The sequence below is a fragment of the Telopea speciosissima genome, chromosome 4, assembly GCF_018873765.1.
Source record: "Telopea speciosissima isolate NSW1024214 ecotype Mountain lineage chromosome 4, Tspe_v1, whole genome shotgun sequence".
Lineage (NCBI taxonomy): Eukaryota > Viridiplantae > Streptophyta > Magnoliopsida > Proteales > Proteaceae > Telopea > Telopea speciosissima.
In genome coordinates this window covers 69,272,210-69,288,275 of record NC_057919.1, presented here as the reverse complement: position 1 = coordinate 69,288,275, position 16,066 = coordinate 69,272,210, and the positions used below count along the sequence as shown (strand labels likewise).

Below are 16,066 nucleotides of genomic sequence, written 5' to 3'. Positions count from 1 at the left end.
CATGATTTCATTCTCATTGTCGAATCAATACTCATGTTCTAATGCCACACAATAAATGTGGACAGATAATATTGGTTTTTAAAGGACATTACAACCATCTCATATCAAATTTTAACCTAATACATATTTTGAAGAGTTGTAGAATTATTAAGTTGAATAAAATTGTAGGGCAGAGATTGCCCACGACACTAGAGTGAAAAACAACTCTGATGAGAGATACTAAAAACAAATTAATGGAACGAAAATGTTAGTGTGGATCCCACAACTTATTATGTAAGAGAACATGAAAAGGAATGCCCACTCTGGCGTCTTAGGGATCTTTTTCTCAAAATTATAAAAATACCATGTAATTGTAATAGACTCTAGTGTCATTTCTATCTTTGGCCTTTCCACGTTGCATCATAAAGAGCCATTAAACTTGTGCTATAATTGGGCTAACAAGAAACCTAGCCAAGCATGGATGGACCCTTTCACTTTGGTTAAGCCATAGTTCTAAGTATTGATATGTTAATATTTAACAACGTAGCAGAACAATAATTTGCAAAAGAAAACCATAGAAGAAGATCACACACGCATAAAACACAAATTTAAGTGATTCACTCAAGGTGGGTTATGTTTATGGTCGAGCAATAAATTGAGTTCCACTATTTCGATGATCATAATATAAATCCTAATCCCCCTATATTTGGCATCTTGTGTAAATAATATAGAAAAACCCTAACCCCCAAAAATACAGAATTAAGGAGAATTACAAATACTTTTTGAATTTTAAGTTGAAATGAGGCTTCACCAATAATACAAAATATGATCGAGTTTATAATTTACATCTGATATTGGTTGGACCGGTTCAAAAGAGCACCATCATGGATCCTTGCCATTTGGGACTTGGACAACTTGGCCTTAATTTTTTATTCTTAATTGGTATTATTTATTTATTTTTATCTGTAAGGTAACTGCTGTTTCGTTAAGAGGAAGCTGTCAGGTGTCAGTTACCAAAATACCCATGGAAACACAGAGTACCCAACGAAGGAAACATTGCCCTGTCATTTCGGCCCAACAAGGTTGGAACTTGAAACTTTTTTTTTTTTTTTTTTTTTGGTAAAGTTGGAACTTGAAATTAGGAACATGGACACCGATGCCCTTATTTATTTATAAATGAGGGTATTCCGGTCAATTCAGTATAAACCCAGGTTACTATTTAAGAAGAAGGTTTCTACAGGTTTAAATGCCAAAAAGAGAAGAAGGAAGCATTCGCCACGCAGCGGTAAACCGATTTTCCGGCGAAATTTTCTGCAATAGGCCTGATGTGCCTGTAGGTTCAGTTCATCTGAACTCCCCCCAGATCCCTCTTTCCTCATAAAAGGGTTCTGGGGATCTGTATCTTCCTCTTTCAGATCAGTTTCTGGGTTCCTCTTCTTTCGATCTTCTACAGAAACCCTTCAAATTTCTTCCCTTTTTTCCTTTCAGAAGAAATTGTTGAAGAAAGAACCAGGAGGAGGAGAAGAAGAAGTAGAGAGAGATGAGTTCGGAGTTGATATTTAGAGGACACGAGAGCCAACCTGAGGCTTATGTCTACTTGCCGAAGCAGCCGAAGCCATGGCTATCGGTGATTCGCCCAATCAGGTACATGCTTCGGGAGCAGCGCCTGGTGTTCGTTCTCGTTGGTATCGCAATCGCAACTCTCTTCTTCACGCTGCTGCCATCCTCAAACCAATCGCAATTCGGCCACAAGTATGAGCCGATCCATGATGTTTATTTCCCGACGGGATCGGGATCGGGATCGAACGGGTTGGCTTCACACAGGGTGGCTTACGAACAGAAAGGGGCTTTTGGGATGGTGAATTCGGGAGGGAAGGTACCGCTAGGGCTGAAAAGGAAGGGGCTGAGGATCGTGGTGACGGGTGGAGCAGGGTTCGTTGGGAGTCACCTGGTGGACCGGTTGATCAATCGAGGAGATAGCGTGATCGTGGTGGACAATTTCTTCACTGGAAGGAAGGAGAACCTAATGCACCATTTTGGGAACCCAAGATTCGAGCTTATACGGCATGATGTGGTGGAGCCACTGCTTCTGGAGGTAGATCAGATCTATCACCTGGCTTGCCCTGCTTCCCCTGTTCATTACAAATTCAACCCTGTCAAAACCATCAAGACGAATGTGGTGGGAACCCTCAACATGCTTGGGCTCGCCAAGAGGGTCGGTGCCCGCTTCCTCCTCACCAGCACCAGTGAGGTTTACGGTGATCCTCTGCAACATCCTCAGGTTGAGACTTACTGGGGAAACGTTAATCCCATTGGTACGTCTCATGTCTCTCCATATCTATCTCTCTCTCTTTCTAATCCTTACTTGAAAGAGATTAATTTAACACTGTGGAACAATAACAACAACAATAGGTGTACGGAGCTGTTACGATGAGGGGAAAAGAACAGCAGAGACATTGACGATGGATTACCACAGAGGAGCAGGGGTTGAGGTCAGGATTGCTCGTATCTTCAACACCTACGGTCCTCGTATGTGCATCGACGATGGTCGTGTCGTCAGTAATTTTGTTGCTCAGGTGGGTAACTGGCTTCTCTCTCTCTCTCTCTCTCTCTCTCAAAATTTCGTATTGTTTGTTATTGATTGTGACGGATGCAAGCAGGCACTGAGGAAGGAGCCAATGACGGTGTACGGCGACGGGAAGCAAACCAGGAGTTTCCAATACGTGTCCGATCTGGTGAGTAACATCACAATAACCTCTTCTATTCCTCTCATTATTATCTCCATTATTATTTCTTTGTAAATTACTAAATTTCCTTTTAATTGGGGACAGCTTTCCTCCACATGTGGCTGTGGCTGTGGCTGTGGCTGTTGAGGAGTTTCCCCACCATCATATTACTCCCCTTATAATTAGGGATCTAAAAGACCCTAGTCCCATCTTAGCAATCTCGAGCCCTGCATTGAAACAAAGGAAGTTCGCCGTGAGTGAAGGAAAATTTAGTTCAAATTGAATTTATCAATGGAAAAGAATTTTTAGTTTTTAATCGATAGAATGTATTGAGTGGGTCAAATCTCTCCTCCAATCGTGGCGGAGCTGGGTCCGGAGGATCCAACCAAAACAGGGGTGTTTGGATCATTTCACAGGTGGGCCTCACCCTACGAAATGACCAAATTCCCCCCGTTTTGGCTGGGCTGGATCCTCCAGCTCCCGCCATGACTGCAGGAAAACCAGGTCCCAGATCGAAACCTGATTGATAAGGTGTTATGATCTTAAAAAAACAACAAAAACCAAATTGTTCACTGCACTCACTGGTACGCTGGAGAGACAGGGGGAAGGGTGTACAATGAGAAGTCAACATCCAAACAGTTCTAAATTTCAAAAAACCAAAAGTTGATTCCTTCCAAAGTGGAGGCTGCTTAGAATAGGGACGTTGGGGGGAAGAGTTGGTCAGGTGAGACTTGGGGGAGGCGCCTTTTCTCCTGTTGTTTGGAAAGACAGGTGATGGTGGGGACTTTTATTCTCCAATCCTAATCAGAGAGGGTCAGATCCTTTGTATGTATAAAGCAGTCTCAATTTCCAAACTTATATTAGTAATTGAGGTGCCACCCTTGGTTTGGTGGTAAGGTCTTAGTTCTTTTGGGGTTAAAAGGAAAAAGGAAAAAAAAAATTGTATTATTAGTGGTGTGACGATGTGGGTATTTGTTGATTTTTGTGGTGTTTGGTTTGATGAGAACAGGTGGAGGGGTTGATGAGGCTGATGGAAGGGGAACATGTGGGTCCATTCAATCTAGGTAACCCAGGGGAGTTCACAATGCTGGAGCTGGCACAGGTGGTGCAGGAGACCATAGACCCAAATGCTAAGATTGAGTTCAGGCCCAACACCGAGGATGACCCACACAAGAGGAAACCTGACATCTCCAGAGCAAAGGAGCTTTTGGGCTGGGAGCCCAACATCCCTCTCCGCAAGGGTCTCCCACTCATGGTCTCCGACTTCCGTCAGCGCATCTTCGGCGACCACAAGGAGGACACCAGCAACAACATGTCCGCTTGATCATCATCTTCTTCACTATTATCACCATGAGCATCATCGACACCTCTTGCTCATAGCTTTTAAGACTCTCTCTATCTCTCTGGCTTAAACTAGACTAGAAGCAGTGGTAGTAGCAGCAACAGCATCAGTTTTTCACTTTGAATCTTCTTCTATTTCACCCTGTCCTAATTTTCTAGATGTTCTTTTATAACATTTATTTTCCTTAATCTTTCGTTCATTATTCTGTAATTTTTTTCCTGGGTATATTTTTTTTTATATATCATCATCATAGTTGGCATACTTCCAAGAGTGCCAATTGGCCAAATTTTCCTGCGAGGATAGTTGAAAAAGAAAAAGAAAAAAAGAATGCCATATTATTGAATTTGATTCTAAATTTTGATACTAGTTCAATCCAGATAGATCATTACTTAGATATGTAATGGTGAAAGGCGAAGATAGAGATGTAAATGAATATTCAAAAATCCGTATTCGATCCGCGTTCTTATGCGTTTAGGAGATTCCGAATTCGTCCGAAACTAATCGGATACAAATATGATAATCCTCTTATCCGATTCGTTTAGTAATCCGATGGTAATAAAATATTTGAAATATATCTCTATATCCTTCTGCCCTTTTAAGTTACTTTATTGGATTTTTTTTTTATCTTATTTTTTTTATTTTATAAGTTAAGATAATGTGATTTTTTTTCTATATTTTCTATTGGTTTATATATATATTGTTTTATGCAATGTGATACATGGAATCACATATCTATGTGAAAAAATCAAAGATTTAAAAAAGTAGAAGAAAGGGTAGTTGTTGAACTCTCAAGTCTCAACCCTAATCCTCATCATAAAAGCGGTAAAGATGTCAATGGATAGTTATTCGATCAACGTTCATATACATTTAGGAGAATCAGTATTCAAAAAATTACTATTTGAATCCGTCCAAAAATCGATAGGATATTATCCAAATCTGTCCGAATATAAACGGATACAAATATGATAATGTTACTATCTGACTTAATTCGATCCGTTTACATCTCTATTGTGTGTTGCACTGTTAAAACCTTCGACTTGATAAACTAGATCACAAAGCAAACTCAAAGCACTAGATCCTAAGTATATTGCAATGGTTCTAAAAATGTTTTTCAATTCGGGGAAGTCCATGGAACTATCAGGTGTCATTAGCATGACGGATCATCACTTGACCGCCCAAGGGAAAATGCCAAAAACAGGCCATCCAAACATCCACACTTGGAAGATTTCCCCTTTTTATTTTAGGGTTATTTCCAAATGTTCTCTTGAAAATGGTTAAATTTACAATTATCTTTCTAAATTTTTATTAATTTCATGTACACCCCTACTTTTCAAATTAAGTATTACTATAGCCCCTGCCATTAGACAGAAAAAAACCTACAACTCATCTTCCCCAAATTGTTTAAGATTTTAAGAAGATGAGTTCTTGAATCAGAAATCAAGAATGGAAATCACGAATGGAAGTGATTTAACTTAGACTGTACATGTAGGATGGGAGCAAGGAGGTGGTAGCAGGAAAGGTCTAATTCAAGAAAACCAAGAACACGGCAATCGATCCGTTGGTCAAACGAATCGTGGAGATTAGATTTTGAAACAGTCACCCTATGCTTCCAAGTTACATCGCCCTCCACATCGGCAAATCCTCTGCAATCTGCATCTCACTCGGTGTGGCTTTTCCTTCACGTCTCTGACAACTGGAAAACTGCAGAATCTTCGACGGAAACCGGTCAGAAAACCTTATTCTTAATTCAACATTTGTATTGTGGTTGATTGGAAATAGAGTAGAAGAATAAATGATGAATATTGAATTTGCAGATACGTGAGACCTCTGGTTTGACGCATTGATTGCATAATTTCACTTTCAATTTGAAAGGGAGTATGAGTTTTCGTGTTTTAGGTTTTCTGACGCTTCAATTGATGAATCACAAGGCTTCGACGTTCCATTTCTGCTTGATTGGAAATAGAGCAGACGAATAAGTATGGGTTTACGTCTTTTTTTCGCTTACTGTTTGATTTGTTGGAAGCCTTGTTCTGTATCTCCTGGATTCTCGTTTTGGTATATATTTTTTTCCATCACCCGACTTTTTACCGTAAAGTTTTGAAATTGATGGATTTGGTAACCCAACGAAGGCGAAACGAAAGGAGGAATCAATTTGATTTTTGATTGAAGAACTCATCTTCCCCAAATCAAACCGTTTACCCTAAATGATTTGGGGAAGATGAGTTGCAGTTTTTTTATTTTTTTCAGGTAAGATCATTTTGGTCATTTTACCTTATCCAGGGGCAGAATGGTCCATCAAAGCTCAAAAACTAGGATCTGTTATGTTATAACGTCTTTGTCTAACGGCAGGGACTATAGTGGTACTTAGTTTGAAAAGCAGGGGTACACATAAAATTAATGAAAGCTCAGAAGGACAACTGTAAATTTGGCCATTTTCAGAGGGACATTTGAAAATAACCCTTTATTTTAAATAACAAGTATTCCTTCTTCATGAAAAGAGAATCTCTTAATCCACAAGATCTGACCCTCTGATTAGATTAGAAAATGATATTGAGAAAATCTCTTAATCCACAAGATCAATTAGACTAATAAATGATATTTTAGACCTTGGACAATAGGACAATGTTAAATCACTATCACTAAAGAGAGAATCTCTTTAATCCAAGTGAAGAAAATCTTTCACCTGGATCAAATTGTGTTTCTTGAACCTTTTGGACACTTTTCTGCAAGGCTTCACAAATAAATTGACAAAAAGTCTCTAAAGTGTCTAGGTCAATCTACAGTGGCATCCATTGTGAATTGGAATGATGCAGGCTCTCTACTCAGACAAATATTGCCCCATCAAAGGAACAATATTTGAAATTCCTATGTTGAAAACTCACTCTTCCAATTGGTGGAAATTCTTTTGGAATTTGAATATCCATCCAAAATAAATTTAAGATGTTTATTTGGAGAATTCTTAACAATGGTATTTCGGTTCGAACTACTCTTATCTAAAATTCTAAATGGATTGACTTGAATACCCCTTTGTAACACTCTTCGAGAATCTAATTTCCGACAACTTCTCTCAATTTCTCTTCATTAATCTATTTCTTTCCTTTGCTTTAGATAAAACTAATCGGAAATGGGTGTTTAGTGTGATGGCTATTACGACTTGCTTTATTTGGGGACACAGGAACCTCGTTGTCTCATTGGACATTCCCCCCCCCCCCCCCCAATCCCAAAAAAGATTCTTTTGTGTTCATCATGTGATATTCTTTTCTACAATTTTGTTTAACAATTACAACGATTTAGTGCCGTCCCTCTGAAAGTCTGTTGGCTTCAACACTTACATCTCTGCTTAACTAGAATAAGCACAATATGAAAGTTGAGAAGTAGCTAGGATTTCTCTAGGAGGGTGCTGTGATAGATTCAAAGCTGTTACCAAGCTCAAGCAATCTGGTTTGATAATAACAGTAGTTGCACAACAATCAATAGCAAATTGAAGCTAATTTCAAACCCAACGCCTCACCTACCATACGCTCAGGGACTTTTGAATAGGCTAAAAGCCAACTTCTGCAATGCATCTCAAGTTCTCAACCATGTGACCCACTTTGTATGCGGGAATATCACCAGTGTCTTTAAAATTTTATTGTTCTCAATTAAACAAAATAGAAATGATCTTCATGATTCTGACCAGAGTCACTTCCCCTTTAACAACTCAAAAGATTTCATAACTTGGTTTAGATAATACAATTGCAGTCTTGAGCTAGGAGAAGAGCTGGGAGATTTCGAACTTGGGCTGGCCAAAATAAATAACTCAGAACAACTCCAAAAGTCCAAAGACATAAACTTCTTAAATTTAATTACCAAGAGGTGAAAAATTGAAGCATATAGTAAAATATGGATTTTTCTTATCTACACTTCTACAGTAGTACCATGTGATTGCCAGATCATAGGGATGAACAGTTGAAATAAGGAGTAGGAGATGGATGGGCAACATTCATTCCTACCTTAGGCACCCCCCCAGCTAGAGATGAGTTAGCTTGTTTTTGAGTAGTCAGCGGCAGAACATATGGTGGACACCAGAGCTGCCATCCCAAATACTTGAATCCAGCTTCGGGTCCTTGCAGCAAAAGCTGCCCCAGCAATGGCACCCGCGATTGAAGCATTCACCTGTAAAAGGAAACTTTGACATGTCTTAGCAGAACATCAAGCCCCATCTTACAAACAAAAGATGATGACTTATAACGACATAAAAATATATGAAATAGGTAATGTGGGTGGGGCCACCCACCTTTCCAATGTGGGAAGCCCCTTGATTAGCCAATCCATCTACGAGACTGGTCTAGCAATAAGTATTTGATGGATTCAGATTAGAGATCATTTAGGCCAGAAAACATGTGTAGGATAAACTGAAGAACCTGAATCAAGTTTCTCCATTTCTCAATCAAATAGTGAATTTCATGTGATAATTGAATGTGAAAACACCAAAAATGGAAGGGGGGAATGCAATGCAATCAGTAGGTAAAAGCTAGACCGACTTTCACATATTGAGAGCGCAAAGATTATCTTATCATGTTTCATGCTGCATTGGATAACAAAAAGGTAAAACTGGAGCTATGATCTATGATTCCATTTTCCTTCTGGTCAGCTTCCATTGCAAGAACCTATTTACATGAGCCAGAGACCTTAAAATCAAATAGTTTAATCTGTTTTTTAAGAGATTTTGTAGCAAGACAATTGCCATGCTTCAAATACAAGCTTTCCAGGTAGCATGATGCTGTAATTATCCAAGAAGGCGATTGATATTTTCTCCAACCTCATTTAATTCACATCATAGGACATGGAAACACGATAGACTATTTTTACCCATGCAATTTCTTTTCTCCAGATTTAAAACAAATTTCACCATATGAATTCAGAACACAATATGGTTCCTGGTGGTTGGCAGAATTTATCTTCAACAACCATGTCAAATATCTCACACTACAAGACTGTTATCCCGTTGTAACCAAGCTAAAAGTACTGCATACTCTGTAAGCAACCTTTCCTAGTAATGACTATGTTCAAGCAACAGCACTATATCTCTTTTGCAAGAAGGAAAATCAAGTAAAGCTCACATTCTTCATCTGCCAGTTTTAGCCACTTTGTTTGGTTCCAGTAACAACCTGGAGAAACTTGAACAAGAGAGGAATCTTTTCATGAGCTAGGAACCGTTATGTGAACCCGGGATGATCGAATTGAACAATGGGTCTCATTGCTGAGGATAGCAAACAATGGTACAGATCCCACATATGCAACTATTTAAAGCAGGGTATTTTACTCATGAACATTTATGTTCCAAATTTTTTTCATATGGTATTTGGACACCAATGCTTCCATGGTGTTAGAAGAGTCAAATCATCCAAATTAAAAGCTATATTTGAATCTTAGTTGCAGTGCTTAGAGAAAGAGCGGTGCATCATAATTTATCTTAACCCATGTGATTGATACTTTAGCGTCCAGTGTGGAGTAGTTACTGACAACTTCCTCTGTTTACCTCTCTCTTGCCTCTTCTTTCCCTTTCTTTAAATAAGAAAGTCCAAATCTTTAATCCCCAATCTTTTTTCTTTATGGCTTTCTTTCTGAATTGATCTTTTTCCTTCTTCTTGGTTCTAATTACAGATCACTTGAATATGAAAATTCAAAATCCACAACCATCAACCCTTCATCCTGCAATGCCCATACTTATGTGTTATAGTGATAGTCCCCTCAAAAAGACATTATCATGGAGAAATTACATTCATGGATGCAAGGCATCATCAGAACTTTTCTCATACATGCTACTAACAGATGCAATACCATACAGCTCATATCACACTTGTCCAGTTCCCAAGCTAGTAATATTGTGATCAAACACAATGCGCTCCGAAGTGAAATGACCATTATTGCATGTTGCATCCCCATCTTCGGCTCTTTGCAAGCAAGCTATGTAACAAATCTTCCCATAATGTTTGGCCATCTGAATGAAAGCATTAGCTAATACCAGAAAACCACTGGCCATTAAACACTATACAATAAAATAAAGTGAGAACTTTTTATTTTCCCCCAATCTCTACCTAGATTTACAAAGTCTCTCCTATATTTTTGGTTAGTCCATTCAGGCCCAGAAAAGCATACTTCTTGTTCTTTTTTTAAATAACAAAACCTCCCTAAAATTCTCAAATTACTGGGTGCCATTCAAGGAAGCAAAGGTTGTAGTACTCTTTCAGCCTGAAAAATATTTTGAGGCACCTGATATAGTGAAGCAGAAACATGTAGACACTGTTGCAGGTTTGTAGCTCAACAGCCAAACCACTGTCAGGACTTAGAATATCTAGAAATTCTGATTGAATGGGTAAAAAAAAATAAAAAAATATCCTGGTAGATGAAGTCGGTAAAGTTTTTTAATGTTGATAACATGGGAACATTATCTTTGAACTCCGGGAAAAATGATCCATTAAATTCACCTCACAAAATAGAAAATTCATGGATTAACACAAATTAAACAGGACATGGAAGCCTACCATAAAAAACATTCATTCTCAAAACATGTGATAGCATAACTCATTAGTTGTAACCAATGTGGAATTACTAAAATTTCATAGGACATATTGGGCAATAAGGAAATTGTTTACAAAGAAGGGAAAATAAAACCAGGAAGCTGACCCAATCCTTCCGTTTGCGGTATTGTTGAATCCCACAGCGTGTAGTAGAAAAGACTCCGGCAAAAAGTCCTAATATCAAACATAGAAGAGAAAATCATAGTATCAAATTTGGGAAGTAAAAAAGGGATTAACATAGGCTCCAATAAGACAACAACAAAAGAACCAAAACTTGATAGCTGAAACTACTTTAGGAGCAACTAGCAACTGACATAGATGCATGGAAGCAAAAGATTAATCACATAGTCGAGAGGAAGGATTTAAAGGAAGTGGGAGAACATTAGAAAAGAGGATTTGTACATCGCTTAAGCTTCCTAATGGATATCAACAAAGATTCTCATTGATTTTGATTCAGTTGCCTATTATTTTTATTGTACATATCATACTAGTTACATATTGCACAAACGATGGTGCATCAGCTAATCACAAACTAGGGTTCAGAAAATTTAACTCCTATGTAAGTATTAATTAAATATCAACACAGTTCTTGATACTAGATATTTTGTTGTTTCCTCTCTTTTGACATAAACACGGGAATTCAATAGAGTTGGAATAAGTGCAGAACTAAGTCTCAATGGGAGAAAATTTATAATTCACAAATTAGGGTTCAGAAAAGGGTGACTTTCCAGTCAAGTGGAGGCTCTGGAGGAATGGATTAATGGCTGAAATATTAAAGAAAACAGAGGATTCTAGTAGGGTGCGATTGGATTGAAGATACCTTGTGGCCAGAACAGAGCAAGAAAATGAGATGGGTATGAAATCAGAGTTGAAATCAAAAGGTTCGCTGGTAGAGACTATGAGGAGAGGTAAACAGAGATTATGGGTAACATTTCAGGCTAAATAGAACATGATTGGGAGAGAAATAAAGAGTTGCAGGTTGACAAAAACTTGCCAAAAAATAGTGCATCTGCTGGGGATGGAAAGAAGACTGACCTCATCAATGGCAATTGAAGAAAGCTCTGTAGAACTATTAACAAGCTTCTAGAACATGAACAACAGAAATAGAAACCTAGTTACAAAACCAGAAACTAGAAAAAACTCTAGAATGCTAAGCTGCTGCCACCGAAAAATCTTCTACAAGGCAGCATCAGAAATGCCTGTAAGATACCCAATTATATGCCAAGTACGACACTTCTGATTACAATTGAGATCAATAGCACAAAAACCAAAAGAAATTCACAAATCACAACCACATCACTATATTACAAGATTCTATGGTGATGGAATTACCAGATTGTAGGCCATATCTGCCAGCTGACTTTACCTGTAAAAGTTGGGTCACATAGGGCAACCCCCAGATAAATATGAAGTTCATAAATGATCAAAGTTTGCAATGGAACATAATGTTGCAAAACTACTGAAATCAGAAAGAGTCTTTACCACAAAAGATGCCCGAGCAACGCCAGCGAGACCTAAAACCAAAACAGAAAGTAATTTCATATCTCATATATTCAGAAAAATGGAATCCCTGGGAAAAAAGACAAAGAAGGAAGAAAAAGCGGAAAAACCGTAATTTGTAAAATCGAAGAGCACCGGTGTTTCATTTACCTCTTTTCCGACCATCGTATGGACCTATACACAAACCCCAGATGGTTCCTGCCTGAAACGCCAACACAGTTTCATTCGAGTGAAAATAATATCACAAAGAAGAAGAAGAAAATGGAAAAATCGCTACCGTTGCGAAACGAGTGATGGAATCAACAGCAATGGAAGAGCAGGGAATGTCGTCTTCGAATTCTTCCTCCATGCTCCGTTTTCGCTCGGTTCCTGCCTGAAACGCCAACACAGTTTCATTCGAGTGGCAATAAGATCACAAAGAAGAGGAAGAAAATGGAAAAATCGCTACCGTTGCCAAACGAGTGATGGAATCAACAGCAATGGCAGAGCAGGGAATGTCGTCTTCGAATTCTTCCTCCATGCTCCGTTTTGGCTCGCTAGCCCTCCTCGACCCTCTACGACAGTTAGATCGTAAAAAGGAGTTATTTATATGTGGGTCCCACTGAATGTAAGAGATCCGAGCCGTTCGTATCATCACACACAGGTCAGATGTTGCAGGAATCGTAGTACTTGGTAAAGGTACACCTTGAAACGTTCTTTGTCCTCGATATCCTAAGTTGTCCTCTTCAACCTAACCTCTTCAGAAACTAAAACCCTAAAGAAACCCTAACCTATTAACCTGCAATTTTTAACTCCCTTTCCTCCATTACTGCCGTGACAAACTTGCACGTTGGAGCTAGAGATCGCTGTGTGTGTGTGTGTATCTGAAGTCTGAACTGTGAAGAGCATTTTGGATTTCGGAAATGAGTGGCTAAGAAGACCGAAGCTAACGAGGGTTTGGTCATCTGTTTCTTTTTCTGGATTGCAGAACAGATAGGTAGGGATTGATTGAGAGACGACTATGAGTCGGGGGAGTGCACCGGGGCCGAAGGGAAAGAAGAAGGGAACGACTTTCACGATTGATTGTGCTAAGCCGGTAGAGGATAAGATCATGGAAATTGCTTCTCTAGAGAAGTTCCTCCAGGAGAGGATAAAGGTTGGCGGCAAGGCTGGCGTTCTTGGTGACACCGTTACCGTCTCCCGAGAGAAGACCAAGATCACCGTTACCTTCGACAGCAACTTCTCTAAGCGGTATTTCTGATTTCAAAATACCGTTGCCCTTTGCAAGTCTGTTAGGGAAACTTTCCCGCCTTCCACAGCTTGCAATGAGAGTATACGCGAAGCTCGTATCATTGACTCACCCGTCTTTCCACCTTTCCCACCCGACCGTTGATTCCTTCACCTGGAACACCCTCATACGAGCCCATGCCCAATCCGAGGATCGACCGGCCATCTCTGCCGTTTCTTCCCTATCCGTTTACATGCGCATGCGCTGCCATGGCGTCGAACCCGACTTCCATACTTTTCCTTTCCTCCTTCAATCTTTCGATTCTCCTTCTCATCTCCACTTTGGAAGGCAAGTACATGCTCACATTCTTTGCTTGGGCCTCGTCTCTGACCCCTTCATCCAGACTTCTCTTATCTGTATGTATTCCTCTTGTGGCGATTCAAATTATGCCCACCAAGTCTTTGATGAAATTCCAAATCCTGACTTGCCCACTTGGAATTCCATCATTGCATCCAATGTCAAAATAGGTCTTATTAGTACCGCCCGGCAGATTTTTGACAGAATGCCTCAACGAAATGTAATCTCTTGGAGTTGTATGATAAATGGGTATATGAGATGCGGTAAATATAGAGAAGCACTATCATTATTTCGAGAGATGCAGTCTTTGGAATTGGATACTGTGCGGCCAAATGAGTTCACCATGTCTAGTGTTCTTTCAGCCTGCGGACGGTTAGGTGCTCTAGAGCATGGTAAGTGGGCACATACTTATATCGACAAATGTGGAATGGAAATGAATGTGGTGTTAGGAACTTCTTTGATAGATATGTATGCAAAATGTGGAAGTATTGAAAAGGCAAGGTCTGTGTTTGATAATTTGGGCCCTAAGAAGGATGTGATGGCTTGGAGTGCGATGATCTCAGGGTTGGCGATGCATGGGTTGGGAGAAGAGTGCTTTGCCATATTCTCAAGGATGCAAGATCAAGGGATAAGGCCTAACGCTGTAACATTCCTGGGTATTCTTTGTGCTTGTGTACATGGGGGCCTTGTGAGTGAGGGGAAGGCCTATTTTAAGAGGATGAGTGAGGAGTTTGGTATTACTCCCCTGATCCAACACTATGGTTGCATTGTGGACCTTTATGGAAGAGCTGGGCTGATAGATGAGGCATTGAATGTGGTAAAATCTATGCCTATGAAACCTGATGTCCCTGTGTGGGGAGCCCTTCTCAGTAGTTCTAGGATGCATGGTAGCATCAAGACATGTGAGCTTTCCCTCAAACAACTGATCAAGTTAGAACCCAGTAATAGTGGAGCCTATGTACTTCTATCAAATGTTTATGCAAAGATGGGTAGGTGGGAAGATGTAAGATATGTGAGAGATCAAATGGAAGCAAAGGGGATAAAGAAGCTCCCTGGATGTAGCCTGGTTGAGGTGGGAGGTATCCTACATGAGTTTCTTGTTGGAGATGAATCACACCCAGAAGCCCGTGAGATCTATTTGATGCTTGAGGAGATGATGAAAAGGTTGAAGATGGAAGGTTATGTAGGAAAAACTGGGGAGGTATTGCTGGACTTGGATGAGGAAGGAAGGGAATTAGCCCTGTCCTTCCATAGTGAGAAGCTGGCAGTTGCCTTCGCCTTTCTGAAGACAAGTCCTGGTACACCAATACGTATTGTTAAGAACCTCAGGATATGCAGTGATTGTCATGATTTCATTAAGATGGTATCTAGGATTTTTGACCGAGAGGTCATTATTAGAGATTGCAATCGGTTTCACTACTTCACACATGGTCTATGCTCTTGTAAAGATTATTGGTGATTCCATCTACCAGTCTCCAGGGGGCTGGGGATTCATTTCTGACTTTAAAGAGACACTAGACAGTTACGGCGGAGAAAGCAGAATGAGGAGAGCAACCCAAATCATATTATAGTTGAATATTTGGCTTCATTCTTCACCAAACTGTAGCAAGGATATTGAGATGAGGCACTTTTTCCTGCACGGCCCACATAGGAGGCCTGCACCCTTGTTTTTTATCAAACAGGGTCTCAGTTGGGCCCACATAGGAAGGCCTTCCTGGGGTGCCCAATAATCTAACATGTGGCAGCAGCTTAGTTGGGCCCAAATTTTGTGGACCGGTAGTCGGTAGACCCTATGGTCCCCTGCTCACATGTCAAATTGCAGCTCAAACAGAGTTTGTCAATTGGAAAAACAGAGCTTTTGAAAAATCAGGCTATGGGAGAGTGCACATTACTAGACGGAGTATAGTCAACGTGCATGGACATACATGGGGATGCATGAATTTTTTATTATTATTTTTTTTTGGTGGGATTAACTCCCATGGTGGGTATTTGATGATTGAATTAGAGCTATGAAATTTAACACATGGCTAATCCAGATGATGTCCTCAATATCAAATGTTTGGAACAGCTGCATTATACATTCATGTGGCACAATGAGAATGGCATGGGGGAAGGCCTTCCTAGGTGGGCTGCTCAAAGGCCATTTTGCCTATTGGAATGGTCTAAGAAAATCTGTAACAAAGATGTAAAGATGTATAGATCCAACATCTGTATTTGCATTTCGCAAAACAAAGCCTGAAAGAGGATTCAGAATTCATCATGAAAGTTGTGCAAAATTTGGCAGTTATGGGCAAGTCAAAATGGAATGAGTTTCGGTTGCAGAAACCTCATTGATGAAGCTCTCAACCGAAGCATCCGTAAGATATGCAGTTTTAGCTTTTAACATCCCATC

At 39.8% G+C, this 16,066-nt stretch overlaps 3 protein-coding genes across 6 annotated transcripts in view; 2 read left to right on the top strand and 1 right to left on the bottom strand.

Moving 5' to 3' along the window:
* The window catches only part of LOC122659964 (outer envelope pore protein 16-4, chloroplastic), a 34,021-nt gene that overhangs the window by 4,832 nt on the left and 13,123 nt on the right, over window positions 1–16,066 (bottom strand). The window contains exons 1-7 of one of the 4 annotated variants that reach the window (XM_043855129.1): window positions 15,303–15,308; window positions 12,559–12,664; window positions 12,261–12,312; window positions 12,093–12,124; window positions 11,943–11,976; window positions 10,717–10,784; window positions 7,578–8,202 (exon numbers count right to left, since the gene is read on the bottom strand). In XM_043855129.1, coding sequence (XP_043711064.1) covers window positions 8,068–8,202; window positions 10,717–10,784; window positions 11,943–11,976; window positions 12,093–12,124; window positions 12,261–12,312; window positions 12,559–12,630 — 393 coding nt within the window. In that variant the 5' untranslated portion in view covers window positions 12,631–12,664; window positions 15,303–15,308 and the 3' untranslated portion in view covers window positions 7,578–8,067. Of the gene's footprint in view, window positions 1–7,577; window positions 8,203–10,716; window positions 10,785–11,942; window positions 11,977–12,092; window positions 12,125–12,260; window positions 12,313–12,387; window positions 12,484–12,558; window positions 12,665–15,302; window positions 15,309–16,066 lie in introns of those variants that run through there. The other 3 variants (XR_006332589.1, XM_043855130.1, XM_043855128.1) reach the window with 3 other exon arrangements.
* Window positions 1,468–4,090, top strand: LOC122659963 (UDP-glucuronic acid decarboxylase 4-like). Its single transcript, XM_043855127.1, has 4 exons — window positions 1,468–2,294; window positions 2,392–2,555; window positions 2,640–2,714; window positions 3,715–4,090. Exons 1-4 carry the CDS (start codon window positions 1,520–1,522, stop codon window positions 4,027–4,029), a joined length of 1,329 nt encoding a protein of 442 aa, XP_043711062.1. The 5' UTR covers window positions 1,468–1,519; the 3' UTR covers window positions 4,030–4,090.
* Window positions 13,349–15,249, top strand: LOC122659961 (pentatricopeptide repeat-containing protein At3g62890-like). Its single transcript, XM_043855125.1, has one exon. The coding sequence runs from the start codon at window positions 13,415–13,417 to the stop codon at window positions 15,131–15,133; it is 1,719 nt and encodes a 572-aa protein (XP_043711060.1). The 5' UTR covers window positions 13,349–13,414; the 3' UTR covers window positions 15,134–15,249.

Coding starts and splice junctions, on each gene's coding strand:
- LOC122659963 (XM_043855127.1), top strand. CDS start 1,520: ATGAGTTCGGAGTTGATATTTAGAGGACACGAGAGCCAACCTGAGGCT. Junction 2,556..2,639: donor TCAGTAATTTTGTTGCTCAG/GTGGGTAACTGG, acceptor GGATGCAAGCAG/GCACTGAGGAAGGAGCCAAT. Junction 2,715..3,714: donor TCCAATACGTGTCCGATCTG/GTGAGTAACATC, acceptor TGATGAGAACAG/GTGGAGGGGTTGATGAGGCT.
- LOC122659961 (XM_043855125.1), top strand. CDS start 13,415: ATGAGAGTATACGCGAAGCTCGTATCATTGACTCACCCGTCTTTCCAC.